Genomic DNA, 15,304 nt, shown 5'->3' with positions numbered 1-15,304 from the left:
ACTTTAAATTGATAAAACATTGGGGAATTAGCATGTATTAAAGAGAGACTAAATAGTTTTGTTTTTGTTTTTTTGCCTTGCTATGCTTTAAGAAATTACATTAACCTCTACTGATAAATTCTGGAGCTCTCCTTTAAAGTAAATATAAACCCAGTCACCAAAATTATATATAAGCTTTAAAGTTAAGCCACTGTGATATCTTCATATAATCCTGTGTGTTTTGTTATGCTATGTGCCCCTGTCTCTGTGTTTTATAAGAAAAATGTGTCCTATACATGATTTCAGAGCGCCACTCAGCACTGACTGGCCGCCTCTCCCCTCTCTCGATCTGACAGCCACAGTGGGAGGGGCCAAGAATCCTCCGCTGACGTCAGTCTTGGCGAGAGAGGTGTCCGGTCACATGAGTGGTGCTTTGAAATCAGATATAGAAAGGGATTTTTTTTCATAAAACAGAGACTGGGGCACATAGCATAACAAAACACACAGGATTATATGAAACATTAAAAGTAATTTCAGCAGGAGGAGGGGAAGGGGCAGGCACTGTCACAACTGACAGACAGGGAGGCAGAGGTAGACAGGAGAGCTGCGGATGATGGAGGCACGTAAACTAACCACGGTGTCACGGCTCAGCAGCCATGATAAACCGTGGTGAGTTTACAGGGGGGAGGGCAGAACCAGGCAGGATCAGCCATGTATTTCAGGTGATACAGGGGGCCAAATTACACAGTACAACAAGCACTATGCTGTATAACATACTTTAAAGGAACAGGATCCATTCTTTTATAGGGTAACAAATGCTTTAACATGTCAGTATAATTTTAAACTGAGAGTTGCTGTCAGTATTTTAAACATGCAGCAGCTTTTATTAAAAATAATAACTGGCAATCCTGCTGTGAAGGTCCTTTTTAAGCTGAACAGCAAAAGTCTAAGTACAGAGTCATATGTATTCTTCCTGGAAACTTATGTGCTTAAGCTTAATGTGCTTTATGTATTTCTTCAAGATCTGTGTGTCAGAAACCATGAATCAGACTGAGACAGAAAGAACAGTTAAATCTCACTTGTTTAATAATGATAAAAAAAGGTAAACAAGGTAAATGTAGTCAAAACATAGCCAGAATTCAGGAGCCGGAACAGATAGTCAGACAAGCCAAAACGACAGGGAGCCAGAGATGAGAGTAGTAGAACAGCAAGAAGGATCTGGAGCCGGAAGGAATGTCAGCCAAGCAAGTCTAACAGGAACACAGGAGAGTGTCTCTAGAGATCTAGTGACCAAGGTGAAGGCAGAGATCATCTGGGCTGGACGGCTTAAGTAGGCAGGACTGACGAGCACGATATCATCAACAGGTGAGTCACTGTGGAGAGATAGGAGATGGCAATTAGCCGACAGCTGTGCGGCCAGTTCAGAGAAGGAAGGGCTGAGCCCAGCCCTGACAATGTGCAGGATTCCAGTGTGAAATGGTGCCTCTATGCAGGAGCTTACTGTATGAACCCTTTCGCTGCCAGGCCCTGTGCTCCATTTTTACACTCAGGTGACCAGTAGGGATTAACCGAACACCCCCCCGGTTCGGTTCGCACCAGAACCTGCGAACGGAACGAAAGTTTGCGCAAACTTTAGAACCCCATTAAAGTCTATGGGACTCGAACGTTCAAAATCAAAAGTGCTAATTTTAAAGGCTAATATGCAAGTTATTGCCCTAAAAAGGGTTTGGGTAACCGGGTCCTGCCCCAGGGGACATCAATGCAAAAAAAACTTTTAAAAACGGACGTTTTTTCGGGACCAGTGATTTTAATGATGCTTAAAGTGAAAAAAAAAAAGTGAAATATTCCTTTAAATATCATACCTGGGGGGTGTCTATAGTATGCCTGTAAAGTGGCGCGTGTTTCCCGTGCTTAGAACAGTCCCTGCACAAAATAACATTTGTAGAGGAATAAAAGTCATTTAAAACTGCTTGCGGCTTTAATGTAATGTCGGGTCCCGGCAATATGGATGAAAATCAGTGAGACAAACTGCATGGGTACCCCCCACCCCCAGTCCATTACCAGGCCCTTAAAAAAAGGAAAGGCATGGGGCCCCCAGGCCCTATATACCCTGAACAGCAGTATATAGGCGGTGCAAATGAGACAGGGACTGTAGGTTTGTTGTTAAGTAGAATCTGTTTGTAATTTTGAACTGGTACATTTTTAAAGTGTAGCTCCAGCCAAAAAATCTATTTTTAAGCTTTTTGGAAAACATAGGGAAGGGTTATCACCCCTGTAACATTTGTTTTGCTGTCTGTGCACCTCTTTAGACGATTTCACCTCACTTTCTGTGACAATAACAAATGTTTTTTGAAAATTTGTGGTTTTTAGTGAAACAAGGATTGGTGATAAAGCATCAGTGAAGAGGAGACACGTTTTTCTCATATTAACTCTTACAGGAGAGAATTTCCCTTCCTAGGGGTAGATTTCATCTCACTTCCTGTTGTCTCCTTCCATTTGCAAGTAGGAGTCGTTTGTAAGTTGGATGTTTGAAAGTAGGGGCCTCCCCTATATACTCTGCAGAAATTGGGGCCTTGGGTGTTGGTGTTGCCACAACACTGTAAGCCCTCACAGTTACTCTTGGTGGGCGCAGGAACGGGCCCTGCTGTGAAATATTAGATCAAGAATTGTAATTAAATGCCATTGTTGAACAGTGGTAGAAAAATTGGGCCTTTGGTGGTGATGGTGGTGGTGCTGGTGCCACAACACTGTAAGTCCTCACAGTTGCTCTTGGTGGGCGCTGGAATGGGTACTGCTGTGAAATATTATATCAAGAATTGTAATTACATGCACCTGTTGAACAGGGGCAGAAAAACTGGGCCTTTGGTGGTGGTGGGGGTGTTGCCACAACACTGTAAGCCCTCACAGTTACTCTTGGTGGACGCAGGAATGGGCCATGCTGTGAAATATTTAGAACTAGATGTGTACCTCAAAATGGGATTTTAAGGGCAATGCAGAAATTGGCAGTGTTGAATTATAGTTAAAAAGAAGTTTATTGATACAAAAACGAATAGGATATACATGAACATACACATTGATCTAGTTAAGAATAATTATAAAAACATCAGATATATGGAAACATATGATGCATCCTACTGCTAGTTACAAGTACCACCCCCGATAGGTGTGATGGCGTCCTGATAGCAGATTTCCAACGCGTTTCAACTTATTGTAGGGATAAAGTCTTCCTCAGGGAGGGACTGCATCACATTCTAAAATTTTAAGTAACAGCATGATTATTGGTATATACTTAAATATTTGTTTGTTACCTATATCTATAGAAATCGCATTACAACAGAAAAGTATTATATGCGACTTACATTTGCGACTACAGAAATCGCATTACAACAGAAAAGTATTATATGCGACTTACATTTGCGACTACAGAAAATCGCATTACAACAGAAAAGTATTATATGCGACTTACATTTGCGACTACAGAAATCGCATTACAACAGAAAAGTATTATATGCGACTTACATTTGCATTTAACTGTGAAAAATCGCTTTCCCAGTGCTGGCAGGGGTCCTAACACGTGATTGTCAATGCTGCTCAAATATCCTCTACGGGATGGCCTGGTATATTGTGAAGAAACCAGTATTTGGCAGTCGTGATAATTAAACAACTGAAAAACATGAAGGTATAAGGGAAATGCTAAGAAATTGAACATCAAAGAGGTCGAAGAATGGAAATAATGGTGATTCGTAGGGGAAATAAGGTTCCCCAGGGCCATCATAGAGTAAAAGAGATCAAATACCTTAAATTGATTGTGTCAGGTGTATTGTTCCAAGTGGCAGGGAGCTCCGGTCCTGGAGTACCTCTCTGTAACAAAGCCAGTTGTGGAATGCTGCCTGTGGCCATCCCTGGCGTCCTAATATATGGGGTGTGGGCGTGGCTAAGTGATGGGCGTAGCCCTATTCTAGGTAGAGTCTCACATTCATTGGTGGTGCAGTGGAGGGGGTGCGACTTCAATTGGCTGCTGTCACTGTTTAGAGGAAGCACCTTTGTACAATGTATTGAGGGGAAGCGTCCACAAGCTTCCCTGTTATCTAGGTAGCAGACGCTTGGACCTCCTCCTTCCTTTTCTCCTCCCCGTGACGTGAAGCCTATTGCTTACACGTAGCCCATGTAATATGGGCACGGGGTGAGGCGGGGAGAGAGGTGCGTCTGGTTGCCGGGGCAATGTGCATATGACGTTGGGGTCACATGGCCCCGACGTCAGTTCCTAAAAGAGGGAGGGGCGCCGTGTGACTCCACAGCGCTATTGAGCAGTCTTATTCATGTTAAACCGGGCATCGGGGCATAGTAGCCCCGCTGTCTGACAAAAAAGTATCAGACTATGCACAGCGGTGTATGGGGTACTGTTCTATGCTGATGTCATAGATGTCACCAAGATATACAGTGACAAGTATGACAAAAAGTAGCAGGTCTATACTCCCTCATTTAGAGATGGAAAAAGGAAGGAAGAAAAATTGTATAAAAGAATTGCAAAGAATTGATTGAAATGGGGATAGTACTGATGAAATATGAAATATATATAATAAGAGAATGTGAAGGGGGATTTTTATTCTTAAATATGCCCAAACCTCTTTATGATGATTGTACTGTCATTGAGCGAATGGCAGAACATCAAAATTAGGGCTTATAACCACCGACACAGTAGGAAATCCCGGGGCATCAAAATAAGATCTGACGCCTTCGGGGTATTCGGGCCATGATGTTGCGTCATGGCCCCCCCCTGTGCCGGGTAGGGATAGTGGGCAGAATGGCAACGGTATCATTGGCCCTTTGTTTCAGCACTGAGAGGCGGATTCATATGGCACAGTCGCATGAAAAATGCATCTGCAGAAATAACAGCAATTAACATAATACTGTATACAAAATAGTTACACAAAAGAGATTACAGTAATTACAATAAATAAGTTTAATTAGAAAAACTCTCCTATATAGTTTCTGACTGGGTAGGGTGTAGAGTCTTAGCAGTTTAAGACATATGATCATCAATGGGGAGATAATGGGCCTATGGTGTTGTGGAGGAAGCCCTCTGTTTCTCCGCAAGGGGTACTGGAATAGAACTCCAGTTCTAGAAAAGCAGAGGTGCAAGGGAACAAAGAAGGTGAGAAAAAAATTATGTTAATCCGTTTTCCCCGAGCTGAAGCCCTCCAAGAAGGGTCTGAAACTTTCGGTTTCATTTAGGCCTGGGGGGGTAGTGGCCCTAAGGTACCTTATCCAGCGCATTTCACGCTGGAGGAGGACCTTGTTCCAGTCTCCCCCTCTGAGTGGCAAATGAATCCTATCAAGGACTGTGAAGTTCACCGAGGGTAGTCGGTAATTGTGATATCTGGCAACATGCCTTCCCAAAGGCAGATACAAGTTGCCGATTTGCATACTTTGCATATGTTTGTCGACACGTTTTCTAAATTCCTGTCTTGTTTTGCCCACGTAGAAGGCACCACACTGGCACTGCATGAGGTATACCACACCCTGCGTCTTGCAATTGGCAAAATGACGCAGGGAAAAACTTTCCCCATTAGGCAGTGCCAGTGTGGTCCTCCTACCGATGACTGGACATTGGGCACAGGAACCACATGGGTATGTACCCCATGTTTTACAGGGGTCCTTTCTTGCCGTGCCCTTGTATTCACTTTGGATGAGTGCATTTCCTATTGAGCCAGGTTTTCTATAGGTGATTTGGGGTTTAGGACCAATTAGTCCTTTCAGGATTGGATCATCTGTAAGGATGGACCAATATTTTGAGATAATTTTATTGATTTTAAAATGCTCATTAGAAAATCTCACAATAATCCTTGTAGTGTCGTCTTCTTTGGTTGGTTTCTTTGAGAAGATTAAATCCCTTCTATTGGTTTGCTTAACTCGGTTGAACGCTTTTTTTAAAGAGGATTTGGAGTAGCCTCTGTTCATGAGCCTAATGGTAAGTTTGTCCGCTTCGTGTTGAAAGTCTTCGTTGTTACTGCAGTTTCTTTTAAGGCGGAGAAACTGGCTGTAGGGAATGGATCTTTTCAGAGGTTCCGGGTGAAAGCTGTTTGCATGCAACAGGGTGTTGCCAGCAGTCTCCTTTCTGTAAAGTTTACTTGATAGTCAGAGTTTTTAAAGATGGTAATGTCCAGGAAATTTACTTCATGGGTATCCGAGGTCATAGTGAAAAACAGGTTAAAAGCATTGTTGTTCATCAGCTTTAGACAGTCCCTCAATAATTCAGGGGGGCCGTCCCAGATGATGAAGAGATCGTCTATGTACCTCTGCCACATACATATGTGGCGAGTGTACACAGACGCTGCCTCCCCCTGTAGGAACTCCCTCTCCCACTCCCCCAGGTACAGGTTGGCATAGGAGGGTGCGCAGCACGTCCCCATAGCCACTCCCTGCACCTGGAGGTAGTGGGAGCCCTTGAAAAGGAAGGTGTTGTGTCTGAGGATGTAGTCCAGCATAGTTAGAATGAATGCATTGAATTTCCAGTCTGTTGTTGCTCTTTGTTGTAGGACACGTTCAATTGCAGCTATGCCTAAGTGGTGTGGGATACTATTATACAGCGATTCCACATCCACTGTAGCAAGTAGAGCTGAACTGGGAATGGATATTCCATCGAGGATTTGCAATAGATGTATGGTATCCCTTGTATACGATGGAAGTTCCATTACATGGGGTCTCAGGTATTGATCTATTATTTGGCTGATCCCCTCTGTGATGGAACCATTCCCGGAAATGATAGGTCTCCCTGGTGGGTCATTTAGTTTTTTATGCACTTTGGGTAGTGCATAAAAGGTGGGTTGACGTGGATGTCTAGTGCGTATAAAATCCCACGTGTCTTTATCTATTACCCCTTCATTGACAGATTCATCCACCAGGGAGAAGAATTCCTGGTTGAATTTGTCTACTGTGGAGGGAGAAATCTTTTTATAGCATTTGGTATCATTCAATATGTTAAAGCACATTTTTTCGTATTTGGCATTGTCCATAAGGACGATGTTCCCTCCCTTGTCCGATGCTTTGATTGTAATTTCTGTGTTGTTTTTAAGGGAGTTTAATGCCTTTTGTTGTTCCCGATTTAGGTTGCTTTTTTTGTTGTATTTTTCCATCTTGTTGATTTCTTTAGTGATCTGTCCTACAAATAGAGCTATGGCTGGATTCTGATTCAGTGGTGGAAATCTGTGTGATTTCCTTTTGTATTTTTTGGTGGTTTGGACTCTGCTGGGTTCCTCATATTCTTCTTCACTGCTTTCACTGTCAAGATCCCTCTCACAAAAATCCTCTATTGGGCCACTTTCTTGCAGTAATAGATTAAGATCTCTGAGAGCTCTAAAGTCTGCTGCTTTGAGATTAGGTTCCACTTCAGGTGTAGCCGTGGTTTTTTTAGTCGCATATAAGCTTTTGAGTAAAAGTTTTCTGGCGAACAGATTTATATCTTTGATGGTTTCAAAGCTGTCTAAACTCCGATTCGGACAAAAGGAGAGACCTAGAGACAAAACTTCCTGTTCTATTGTTGTGAGTTTGTGAGATGAGAGATTTATGACATTTAGTTTTCCTTCACCGGTGGAGCTGTCATGGATATCATTGAAAGTTGTGGTGGTGGGGTTGGAGGAGGTTGGGATTGTATGTTGCTCTTGTCTAAAAAAGTGTCTATATGGGTCTGCTGGGTTTTCGGAATCGCACCCTGTTCTTTGTAACTTTTTCCGGTATTCTGAGAGGATGAGCCTTTTGGGTTGCCCGGTATTGTCCCCCTAGTTCTACCCATGCCCCCTTCTCACCCACCTCGTGTGCTTTCATTTGACTGGACGTCTGTGGTTCTTCTCTTGTGTGTTTGTTGAATCTCTCCCTCCATATCTGTTTGTTTGGGAAAGGGACCCTTTCTTTTGCCTCGAAATTTGCCCGCCTGGGATGAGGCTGAGGAGGAGGAGTTATTGGAAGGTGTGTCCGAAAGATAGTCATTGGTCTGGTTTATATTATTCTGTTTGGGAAATCTGGAACTTTTTCTTATTTGTGAATTGGTATTCCACTTATATGCCCTGCCTTCGCCAAAAGCGTTTTTATCCCTCCAGTATTTTTTCTCCTTTTTTATGAGAATATTTTTGCTGAAGATTTCTAGGTGTTCCTTCAGTTTTTTCTCATATACTGTATATTGTTCGTGTTTTTTGAGGGCGGAAAGTCGGGTATAAAGTGTTTGGATTTCCATGTCCATACCTCTCAATTGCTGCTGGTATTCGTTTTGCAGCAGTAGCATGAGGTGTTTGGAACATTCATTTAGTTTTGTTTCCCAATTTGTTTTCAGTTCTTTGGTAATGTTATCCAGGGTGGGGAATATTTGTATTCGTAGACCTATAGGGTTTATGCCCTCCCTGATGTAGCGTCCTAAAGATTCTATATGCCAGTGTAGGGCAGATTTTTTCTCTAGTATTTTGGTTAAGCATGAAAAAAGTGAAGATAGGTCTGAGGTGACCTGTTCTTTGTCTTGATAGTCTTTTTGGATATTAGCCATAAGTTCCTCCCATTCTCCCCCCAATAGGTCCCCCATTGTATGTCGTTACTGCCTAGTGGAAATACACTCAACCCAAAAGCAGAAAAAAGAAAAAGAAAGATAAATGGTCATCGGGGGTTCTCCAATGACTGAGTTGGGCTGCTCCACTCCTAAAACAGGAAAATCCCTTATTATATAATAGGATGGGTGGAGCCTCGTATTAATTAGATTAAATATTTATTTTTGGTTCAAGGAGAGTCCACAACCAACTGTCTGAGTCAACGATAGATGAGGTGTGGGTGTATTTTCCACCCTAATAAATTGTTTACATAAATGTATGACTCAGAGGGTATACAGATTTCCCAAACAGAATAATATAAACCAGACCAATGACTATCTTTCGGACACACCTTCCAATAACTCCTCCTCCTCAGCCTCATCCCAGGCGGGCAAATTTCGAGGCAAAAGAAAGGGTCCCTTTCCCAAACAAACAGATATGGAGGGAGAGATTCAACAAACACACAAGAGAAGAACCACAGACGTCCAGTCAAATGAAAGCACACGAGGTGGAAGAGAAGGGGGCATGGGTAGAACTAGGGGGACAATACCGGGCAACCCAAAAGGCTCATCCTCTCAGAATACCGGAAAAAGTTACAAAGAACAGGGTGCGATTCCGAAAACCCAGCAGACCCATATAGACACTTTTTTAGACAAGAGCAACATACAATCCCAACCTCCTCCAACCCCACCACCACAACTTTCAATGATATCCATGACAGCTCCACCGGTGAAGGAAAACTAAATGTCATAAATCTCTCATCTCACAAACTCACAACAATAGAACAGGAAGTTTTGTCTCTAGGTCTCTCCTTTTGTCCGAATCGGAGTTTAGACAGCTTTGAAACCATCAAAGATATAAATCTGTTCGCCAGAAAACTTTTACTCAAAAGCTTATATGCGACTAAAAAAACCACGGCTACACCTGAAGTGGAACCTAATCTCAAAGCAGCAGACTTTAGAGCTCTCAGAGATCTTAATCTATTACTGCAAGAAAGTGGCCCAATAGAGGATTTTTGTGAGAGGGATCTTGACAGTGAAAGCAGTGAAGAAGAATATGAGGAACCCAGCAGAGTCCAAACCACCAAAAAATACAAAAGGAAATCACACAGATTTCCACCACTGAATCAGAATCCAGCCATAGCTCTATTTGTAGGACAGATCACTAAAGAAATCAACAAGATGGAAAAATACAACAAAAAAAGCAACCTAAATCGGGAACAACAAAAGGCATTAAACTCCCTTAAAAACAACACAGAAATTACAATCAAAGCATCGGACAAGGGAGGGAACATCGTCCTTATGGACAATGCCAAATACGAAAAAATGTGCTTTAACATATTGAATGATACCAAATGCTATAAAAAGATTTCTCCCTCCACAGTAGACAAATTCAACCAGGAATTCTTCTCCCTGGTGGATGAATCTGTCAATGAAGGGGTAATAGATAAAGACACGTGGGATTTTATACGCACTAGACATCCACGTCAACCCACCTTTTATGCACTACCCAAAGTGCATAAAAAACTAAATGACCCACCAGGGAGACCTATCATTTCCGGGAATGGTTCCATCACAGAGGGGATCAGCCAAATAATAGATCAATACCTGAGACCCCATGTAATGGAACTTCCATCGTATACAAGGGATACCATACATCTATTGCAAATCCTCGATGGAATATCCATTCCCAGTTCAGCTCTACTTGCTACAGTGGATGTGGAATCGCTGTATAATAGTATCCCACACCACTTAGGCATAGCTGCAATTGAACGTGTCCTACAACAAAGAGCAACAACAGACTGGAAATTCAATGCATTCATTCTAACTATGCTGGACTACATCCTCAGACACAACACCTTCCTTTTCAAGGGCTCCCACTACCTCCAGGTGCAGGGAGTGGCTATGGGGACGTGCTGCGCACCCTCCTATGCCAACCTGTACCTGGGGGAGTGGGAGAGGGAGTTCCTACAGGGGGAGGCAGCGTCTGTGTACACTCGCCACATATGTATGTGGCAGAGGTACATAGACGATCTCTTCATCATCTGGGACGGCCCCCCTGAATTATTGAGGGACTGTCTAAAGCTGATGAACAACAATGCTTTTAACCTGTTTTTCACTATGACCTCGGATACCCATGAAGTAAATTTCCTGGACATTACCATCTTTAAAAACTCTGAGGGCGGACTATCAAGTAAACTTTACAGAAAGGAGACTGCTGGCAACACCCTGTTGCATGCAAACAGCTTTCACCCGGAACCTCTGAAAAGATCCATTCCCTACAGCCAGTTTCTCCGCCTTAAAAGAAACTGCAGTAACAACGAAGACTTTCAACACGAAGCGGACAAACTTACCATTAGGCTCATGAACAGAGGCTACTCCAAATCCTCTTTAAAAAAAGCGTTCAACCGAGTTAAGCAAACCAATAGAAGGGATTTAATCTTCTCAAAGAAACCAACCAAAGAAGACGACACTACAAGGATTATTGTGAGATTTTCTAATGAGCATTTTAAAATCAATAAAATTATCTCAAAATATTGGTCCATCCTTACAGATGATCCAATCCTGAAAGGACTAATTGGTCCTAAACCCCAAATCACCTATAGAAAACCTGGCTCAATAGGAAATGCACTCATCCAAAGTGAATACAAGGGCACGGCAAGAAAGGACCCCTGTAAAACATGGGGTACATACCCATGTGGTTCCTGTGCCCAATGTCCAGTCATCGGTAGGAGGACCACACTGGCACTGCCTAATGGGGAAAGTTTTTCCCTGCGTCATTTTGCCAATTGCAAGACGCAGGGTGTGGTATACCTCATGCAGTGCCAGTGTGGTGCCTTCTACGTGGGCAAAACAAGACAGGAATTTAGAAAACGTGTCGACAAACATATGCAAAGTATGCAAATCGGCAACTTGTATCTGCCTTTGGGAAGGCATGTTGCCAGATATCACAATTACCGACTACCCTCGGTGAACTTCACAGTCCTTGATAGGATTCATTTGCCACTCAGAGGGGGAGACTGGAACAAGGTCCTCCTCCAGCGTGAAATGCGCTGGATAAGGTACCTTAGGGCCACTACCCCCCCAGGCCTAAATGAAACCGAAAGTTTCAGACCCTTCTTGGAGGGCTTCAGCTCGGGGAAAACGGATTAACATAATTTTTTTCTCACCTTCTTTGTTCCCTTGCACCTCTGCTTTTCTAGAACTGGAGTTCTATTCCAGTACCCCTTGCGGAGAAACAGAGGGCTTCCTCCACAACACCATAGGCCCATTATCTCCCCATTGATGATCATATGTCTTAAACTGCTAAGACTCTACACCCTACCCAGTCAGAAACTATATAGGAGAGTTTTTCTAATTAAACTTATTTATTGTAATTACTGTAATCTCTTTTGTGTAACTATTTTGTATACAGTATTATGTTAATTGCTGTTATTTCTGCAGATGCATTTTTCATGCGACTGTGCCATATGAATCCGCCTCTCAGTGCTGAAACAAAGGGCCAATGATACCGTTGCCATTCTGCCCACTATCCCTACCCGGCACAGGGGGGGGCCATGACGCAACATCATGGCCCGAATACCCCGAAGGCGTCAGATCTTATTTTGATGCCCCGGGATTTCCTACTGTGTCGGTGGTTATAAGCCCTAATTTTGATGTTCTGCCATTCGCTCAATGACAGTACAATCATCATAAAGAGGTTTGGGCATATTTAAGAATAAAAATCCCCCTTCACATTCTCTTATTATATATATTTCATATTTCATCAGTACTATCCCCATTTCAATCAATTCTTTGCAATTCTTTTATACAATTTTTCTTCCTTCCTTTTTCCATCTCTAAATGAGGGAGTATAGACCTGCTACTTTTTGTCATACTTGTCACTGTATATCTTGGTGACATCTATGACATCAGCATAGAACAGTACCCCATACACCGCTGTGCATAGTCTGATACTTTTTTGTCAGACAGCGGGGCTACTATGCCCCGATGCCCGGTTTAACATGAATAAGACTGCTCAATAGCGCTGTGGAGTCACACGGCGCCCCTCCCTCTTTTAGGAACTGACGTCGGGGCCATGTGACCCCAACGTCATATGCACATTGCCCCGGCAACCAGACGCACCTCTCTCCCCGCCTCACCCCGTGCCCATATTACATGGGCTACGTGTAAGCAATAGGCTTCACGTCACGGGGAGGAGAAAAGGAAGGAGGAGGTCCAAGCGTCTGCTACCTAGATAACAGGGAAGCTTGTGGACGCTTCCCCTCAATACATTGTACAAAGGTGCTTCCTCTAAACAGTGACAGCAGCCAATTGAAGTCGCACCCCCTCCACTGCACCACCAATGAATGTGAGACTCTACCTAGAATAGGGCTACGCCCATCACTTAGCCACGCCCACACCCCATATATTAGGACGCCAGGGATGGCCACAGGCAGCATTCCACAACTGGCTTTGTTACAGAGAGGTACTCCAGGACCGGAGCTCCCTGCCACTTGGAACAATACACCTGACACAATCAATTTAAGGTATTTGATCTCTTTTACTCTATGATGGCCCTGGGGAACCTTATTTCCCCTACGAATCACCATTATTTCCATTCTTCGACCTCTTTGATGTTCAATTTCTTAGCATTTCCCTTATACCTTCATGTTTTTCAGTTGTTTAATTATCACGACTGCCAAATACTGGTTTCTTCACAATATACCAGGCCATCCCGTAGAGGATATTTGAGCAGCATTGACAATCACGTGTTAGGACCCCTGCCAGCACTGGGAAAGCGATTTTTCACAGTTAAATGCAAATGTAAGTCGCATATAATACTTTTCTGTTGTAATGCGATTTCTGTAGTCGCAAATGTAAGTCGCATATAATACTTTTCTGTTGTAATGCGATTTTCTGTAGTCGCAAATGTAAGTCGCATATAATACTTTTCTGTTGTAATGCGATTTCTGTAGTCGCAAATGTAAGTCGCATATAATACTTTTCTGTTGTAATGCGATTTCTATAGATATAGGTAACAAACAAATATTTAAGTATATACCAATAATCATGCTGTTACTTAAAATTTTAGAATGTGATGCAGTCCCTCCCTGAGGAAGACTTTATCCCTACAATAAGTTGAAACGCGTTGGAAATCTGCTATCAGGACGCCATCACACCTATCGGGGGTGGTACTTGTAACTAGCAGTAGGATGCATCATATGTTTCCATATATCTGATGTTTTTATAATTATTCTTAACTAGATCAATGTGTATGTTCATGTATATCCTATTCGTTTTTGTATCAATAAACTTCTTTTTAACTATAATTCAACACTGCCAATTTCTGCATTGCCCTTAAAATCCCATTTTGAGGTACACATCTAGTTCTAAAAATTACAAGGGATGTTGGCAATGACACGGCCAACCCTCTGAGTCATACATTTATGTAAACATGCTGTGAAATATTAGATCAAGAATTGTAATTACATGTCTCTGTTGAACAGGGGCAGAAAAATTGGGCCTTAGGCACTGGTGCCACAACACTGCAACCCCTCACAGATACTCTAGTTGGAGTGCAGGAATGAGCCCTCCTGCAAAGTATTGCATCAAAAATTGTAATTACACGCCCCTGTTAAACAGGGGCTGACAAATTGGGCCTTGGGCACTGGTGCTGGTGCCACAACACTGCAACCCCTCACAGATACTCTAGTTGGAGTGTAGGAATGAGCCCTGCTGCAAAGTATAGCATCAAAAATTGTAATTACACGCCCCTGTTAAACAGGGGCAGAAAAATTGCCACAACACTGCAACCCCTCACAGATGCTATAGTTGGAGCGCGGGAATGAGCCCTGCTGTAAAGTATTGCATCAAAAATTGTAATTATACGCCCCTGTTGAACAGGGGCTGAAAAATTGGGCCTTGGGCACTGGTGCTGGTGCCACAACACTACAACCCCTGACAGATACTCTAGTTGGAGTGCAGGAATGAGCCCTGCTGCAAAGTATTGCATCAAAAATTGTAATTACACGCCCCTGTTAAACAGGGACAGAAAAATTGCCACAACACAGCAGCCCCTCACAGATGCTATAGTTGGAGTGCAGGAATGAGCCCTGCTGCAAAGTATTTCATCAAAAATTGTAATTATACACCCCTGTTAAACAGGGGCTGAAAAATTGGGCCTTGGGCACTGGTGCTGGTGCCACAACACTGCAACCCCTCACAGATAATCTAGTTGGAGCGCAGGAATGAGCCCTGCTGCAAAGTATTGCATCAAAAATTGTAATTACATGCCCCTGTTAAACAGGGGCAGAAAAATTGGGCCTTGGTCACTGGTGGCGGTGCCCAGAACCGAAAATGTTCTTACAAACTATCAGCATGAAAATTGAGGAGGAAGAGGATTGTGACTCAGCATAACAGGATAGTAACTCAGAATCAGCATAGGCAGTCTTGAAGGGATCTCACATTAAAAAAAATAAATTGGTTGCATCAGCATCAGGTGCTTAGTAGCTGGTGATCCAAGACTGATTCATTTTTATGAAGGTCAGCCGATCGACCGATTCGGTGGACAGGCGCACCCTGTGATAGGTTACAAAGCCTCCAGCAGCACTGAATGTGCGTTCCGAAAGAACGCTGGATGCAGGACAGGCCAGTAGCTCAATTGCATACTGTGCAAGTTCTGGCCAGTGATCCATCCTCAAGACCCAGTAACCCAGAGGATTTTTGGTGGCAAAGGTGTCCAAGTCTGATCTTGCCCCTAGGCAATCCTGCACC

General features: G+C 43.1%; 1 protein-coding gene and 1 long non-coding RNA gene across 2 annotated transcripts; one reads left to right on the top strand and one right to left on the bottom strand.

Moving 5' to 3' along the window:
- Positions 1 to 2,968: 2,968 nt before the first annotated feature.
- LOC141110723 (uncharacterized) lies at positions 2,969 to 6,106 on the bottom strand. Its single transcript, XR_012236325.1, has 3 exons — positions 3,776 to 6,106; positions 3,499 to 3,643; positions 2,969 to 3,230 (listed from the first exon to the last, which is right to left on the bottom strand). It is a non-coding gene; the product is annotated as an uncharacterized lncRNA (long non-coding RNA).
- A 2,989-nt stretch (positions 6,107 to 9,095) lies between these two features.
- On the top strand, positions 9,096 to 13,955 carry LOC141110722 (uncharacterized). Its single transcript, XM_073602262.1, has 2 exons — positions 9,096 to 13,077; positions 13,210 to 13,955. The coding sequence occupies exon 1, from the start codon at positions 9,731 to 9,733 to the stop codon at positions 11,699 to 11,701; it is 1,971 nt and encodes a 656-aa protein (XP_073458363.1). The 5' UTR covers positions 9,096 to 9,730; the 3' UTR covers positions 11,702 to 13,077; positions 13,210 to 13,955.
- The last annotated feature ends 1,349 nt before the right edge of the window (positions 13,956 to 15,304 follow it).

Source organism: Aquarana catesbeiana, linkage group LG10, assembly GCF_042186555.1.
Source record: "Aquarana catesbeiana isolate 2022-GZ linkage group LG10, ASM4218655v1, whole genome shotgun sequence".
Classification (NCBI taxonomy): Eukaryota; Metazoa; Chordata; class Amphibia; order Anura; family Ranidae; genus Aquarana; species Aquarana catesbeiana.
The sequence above is the reverse complement of the archived record's forward strand: the minus strand, read 5'-3'. Positions and strand labels throughout refer to the sequence as shown.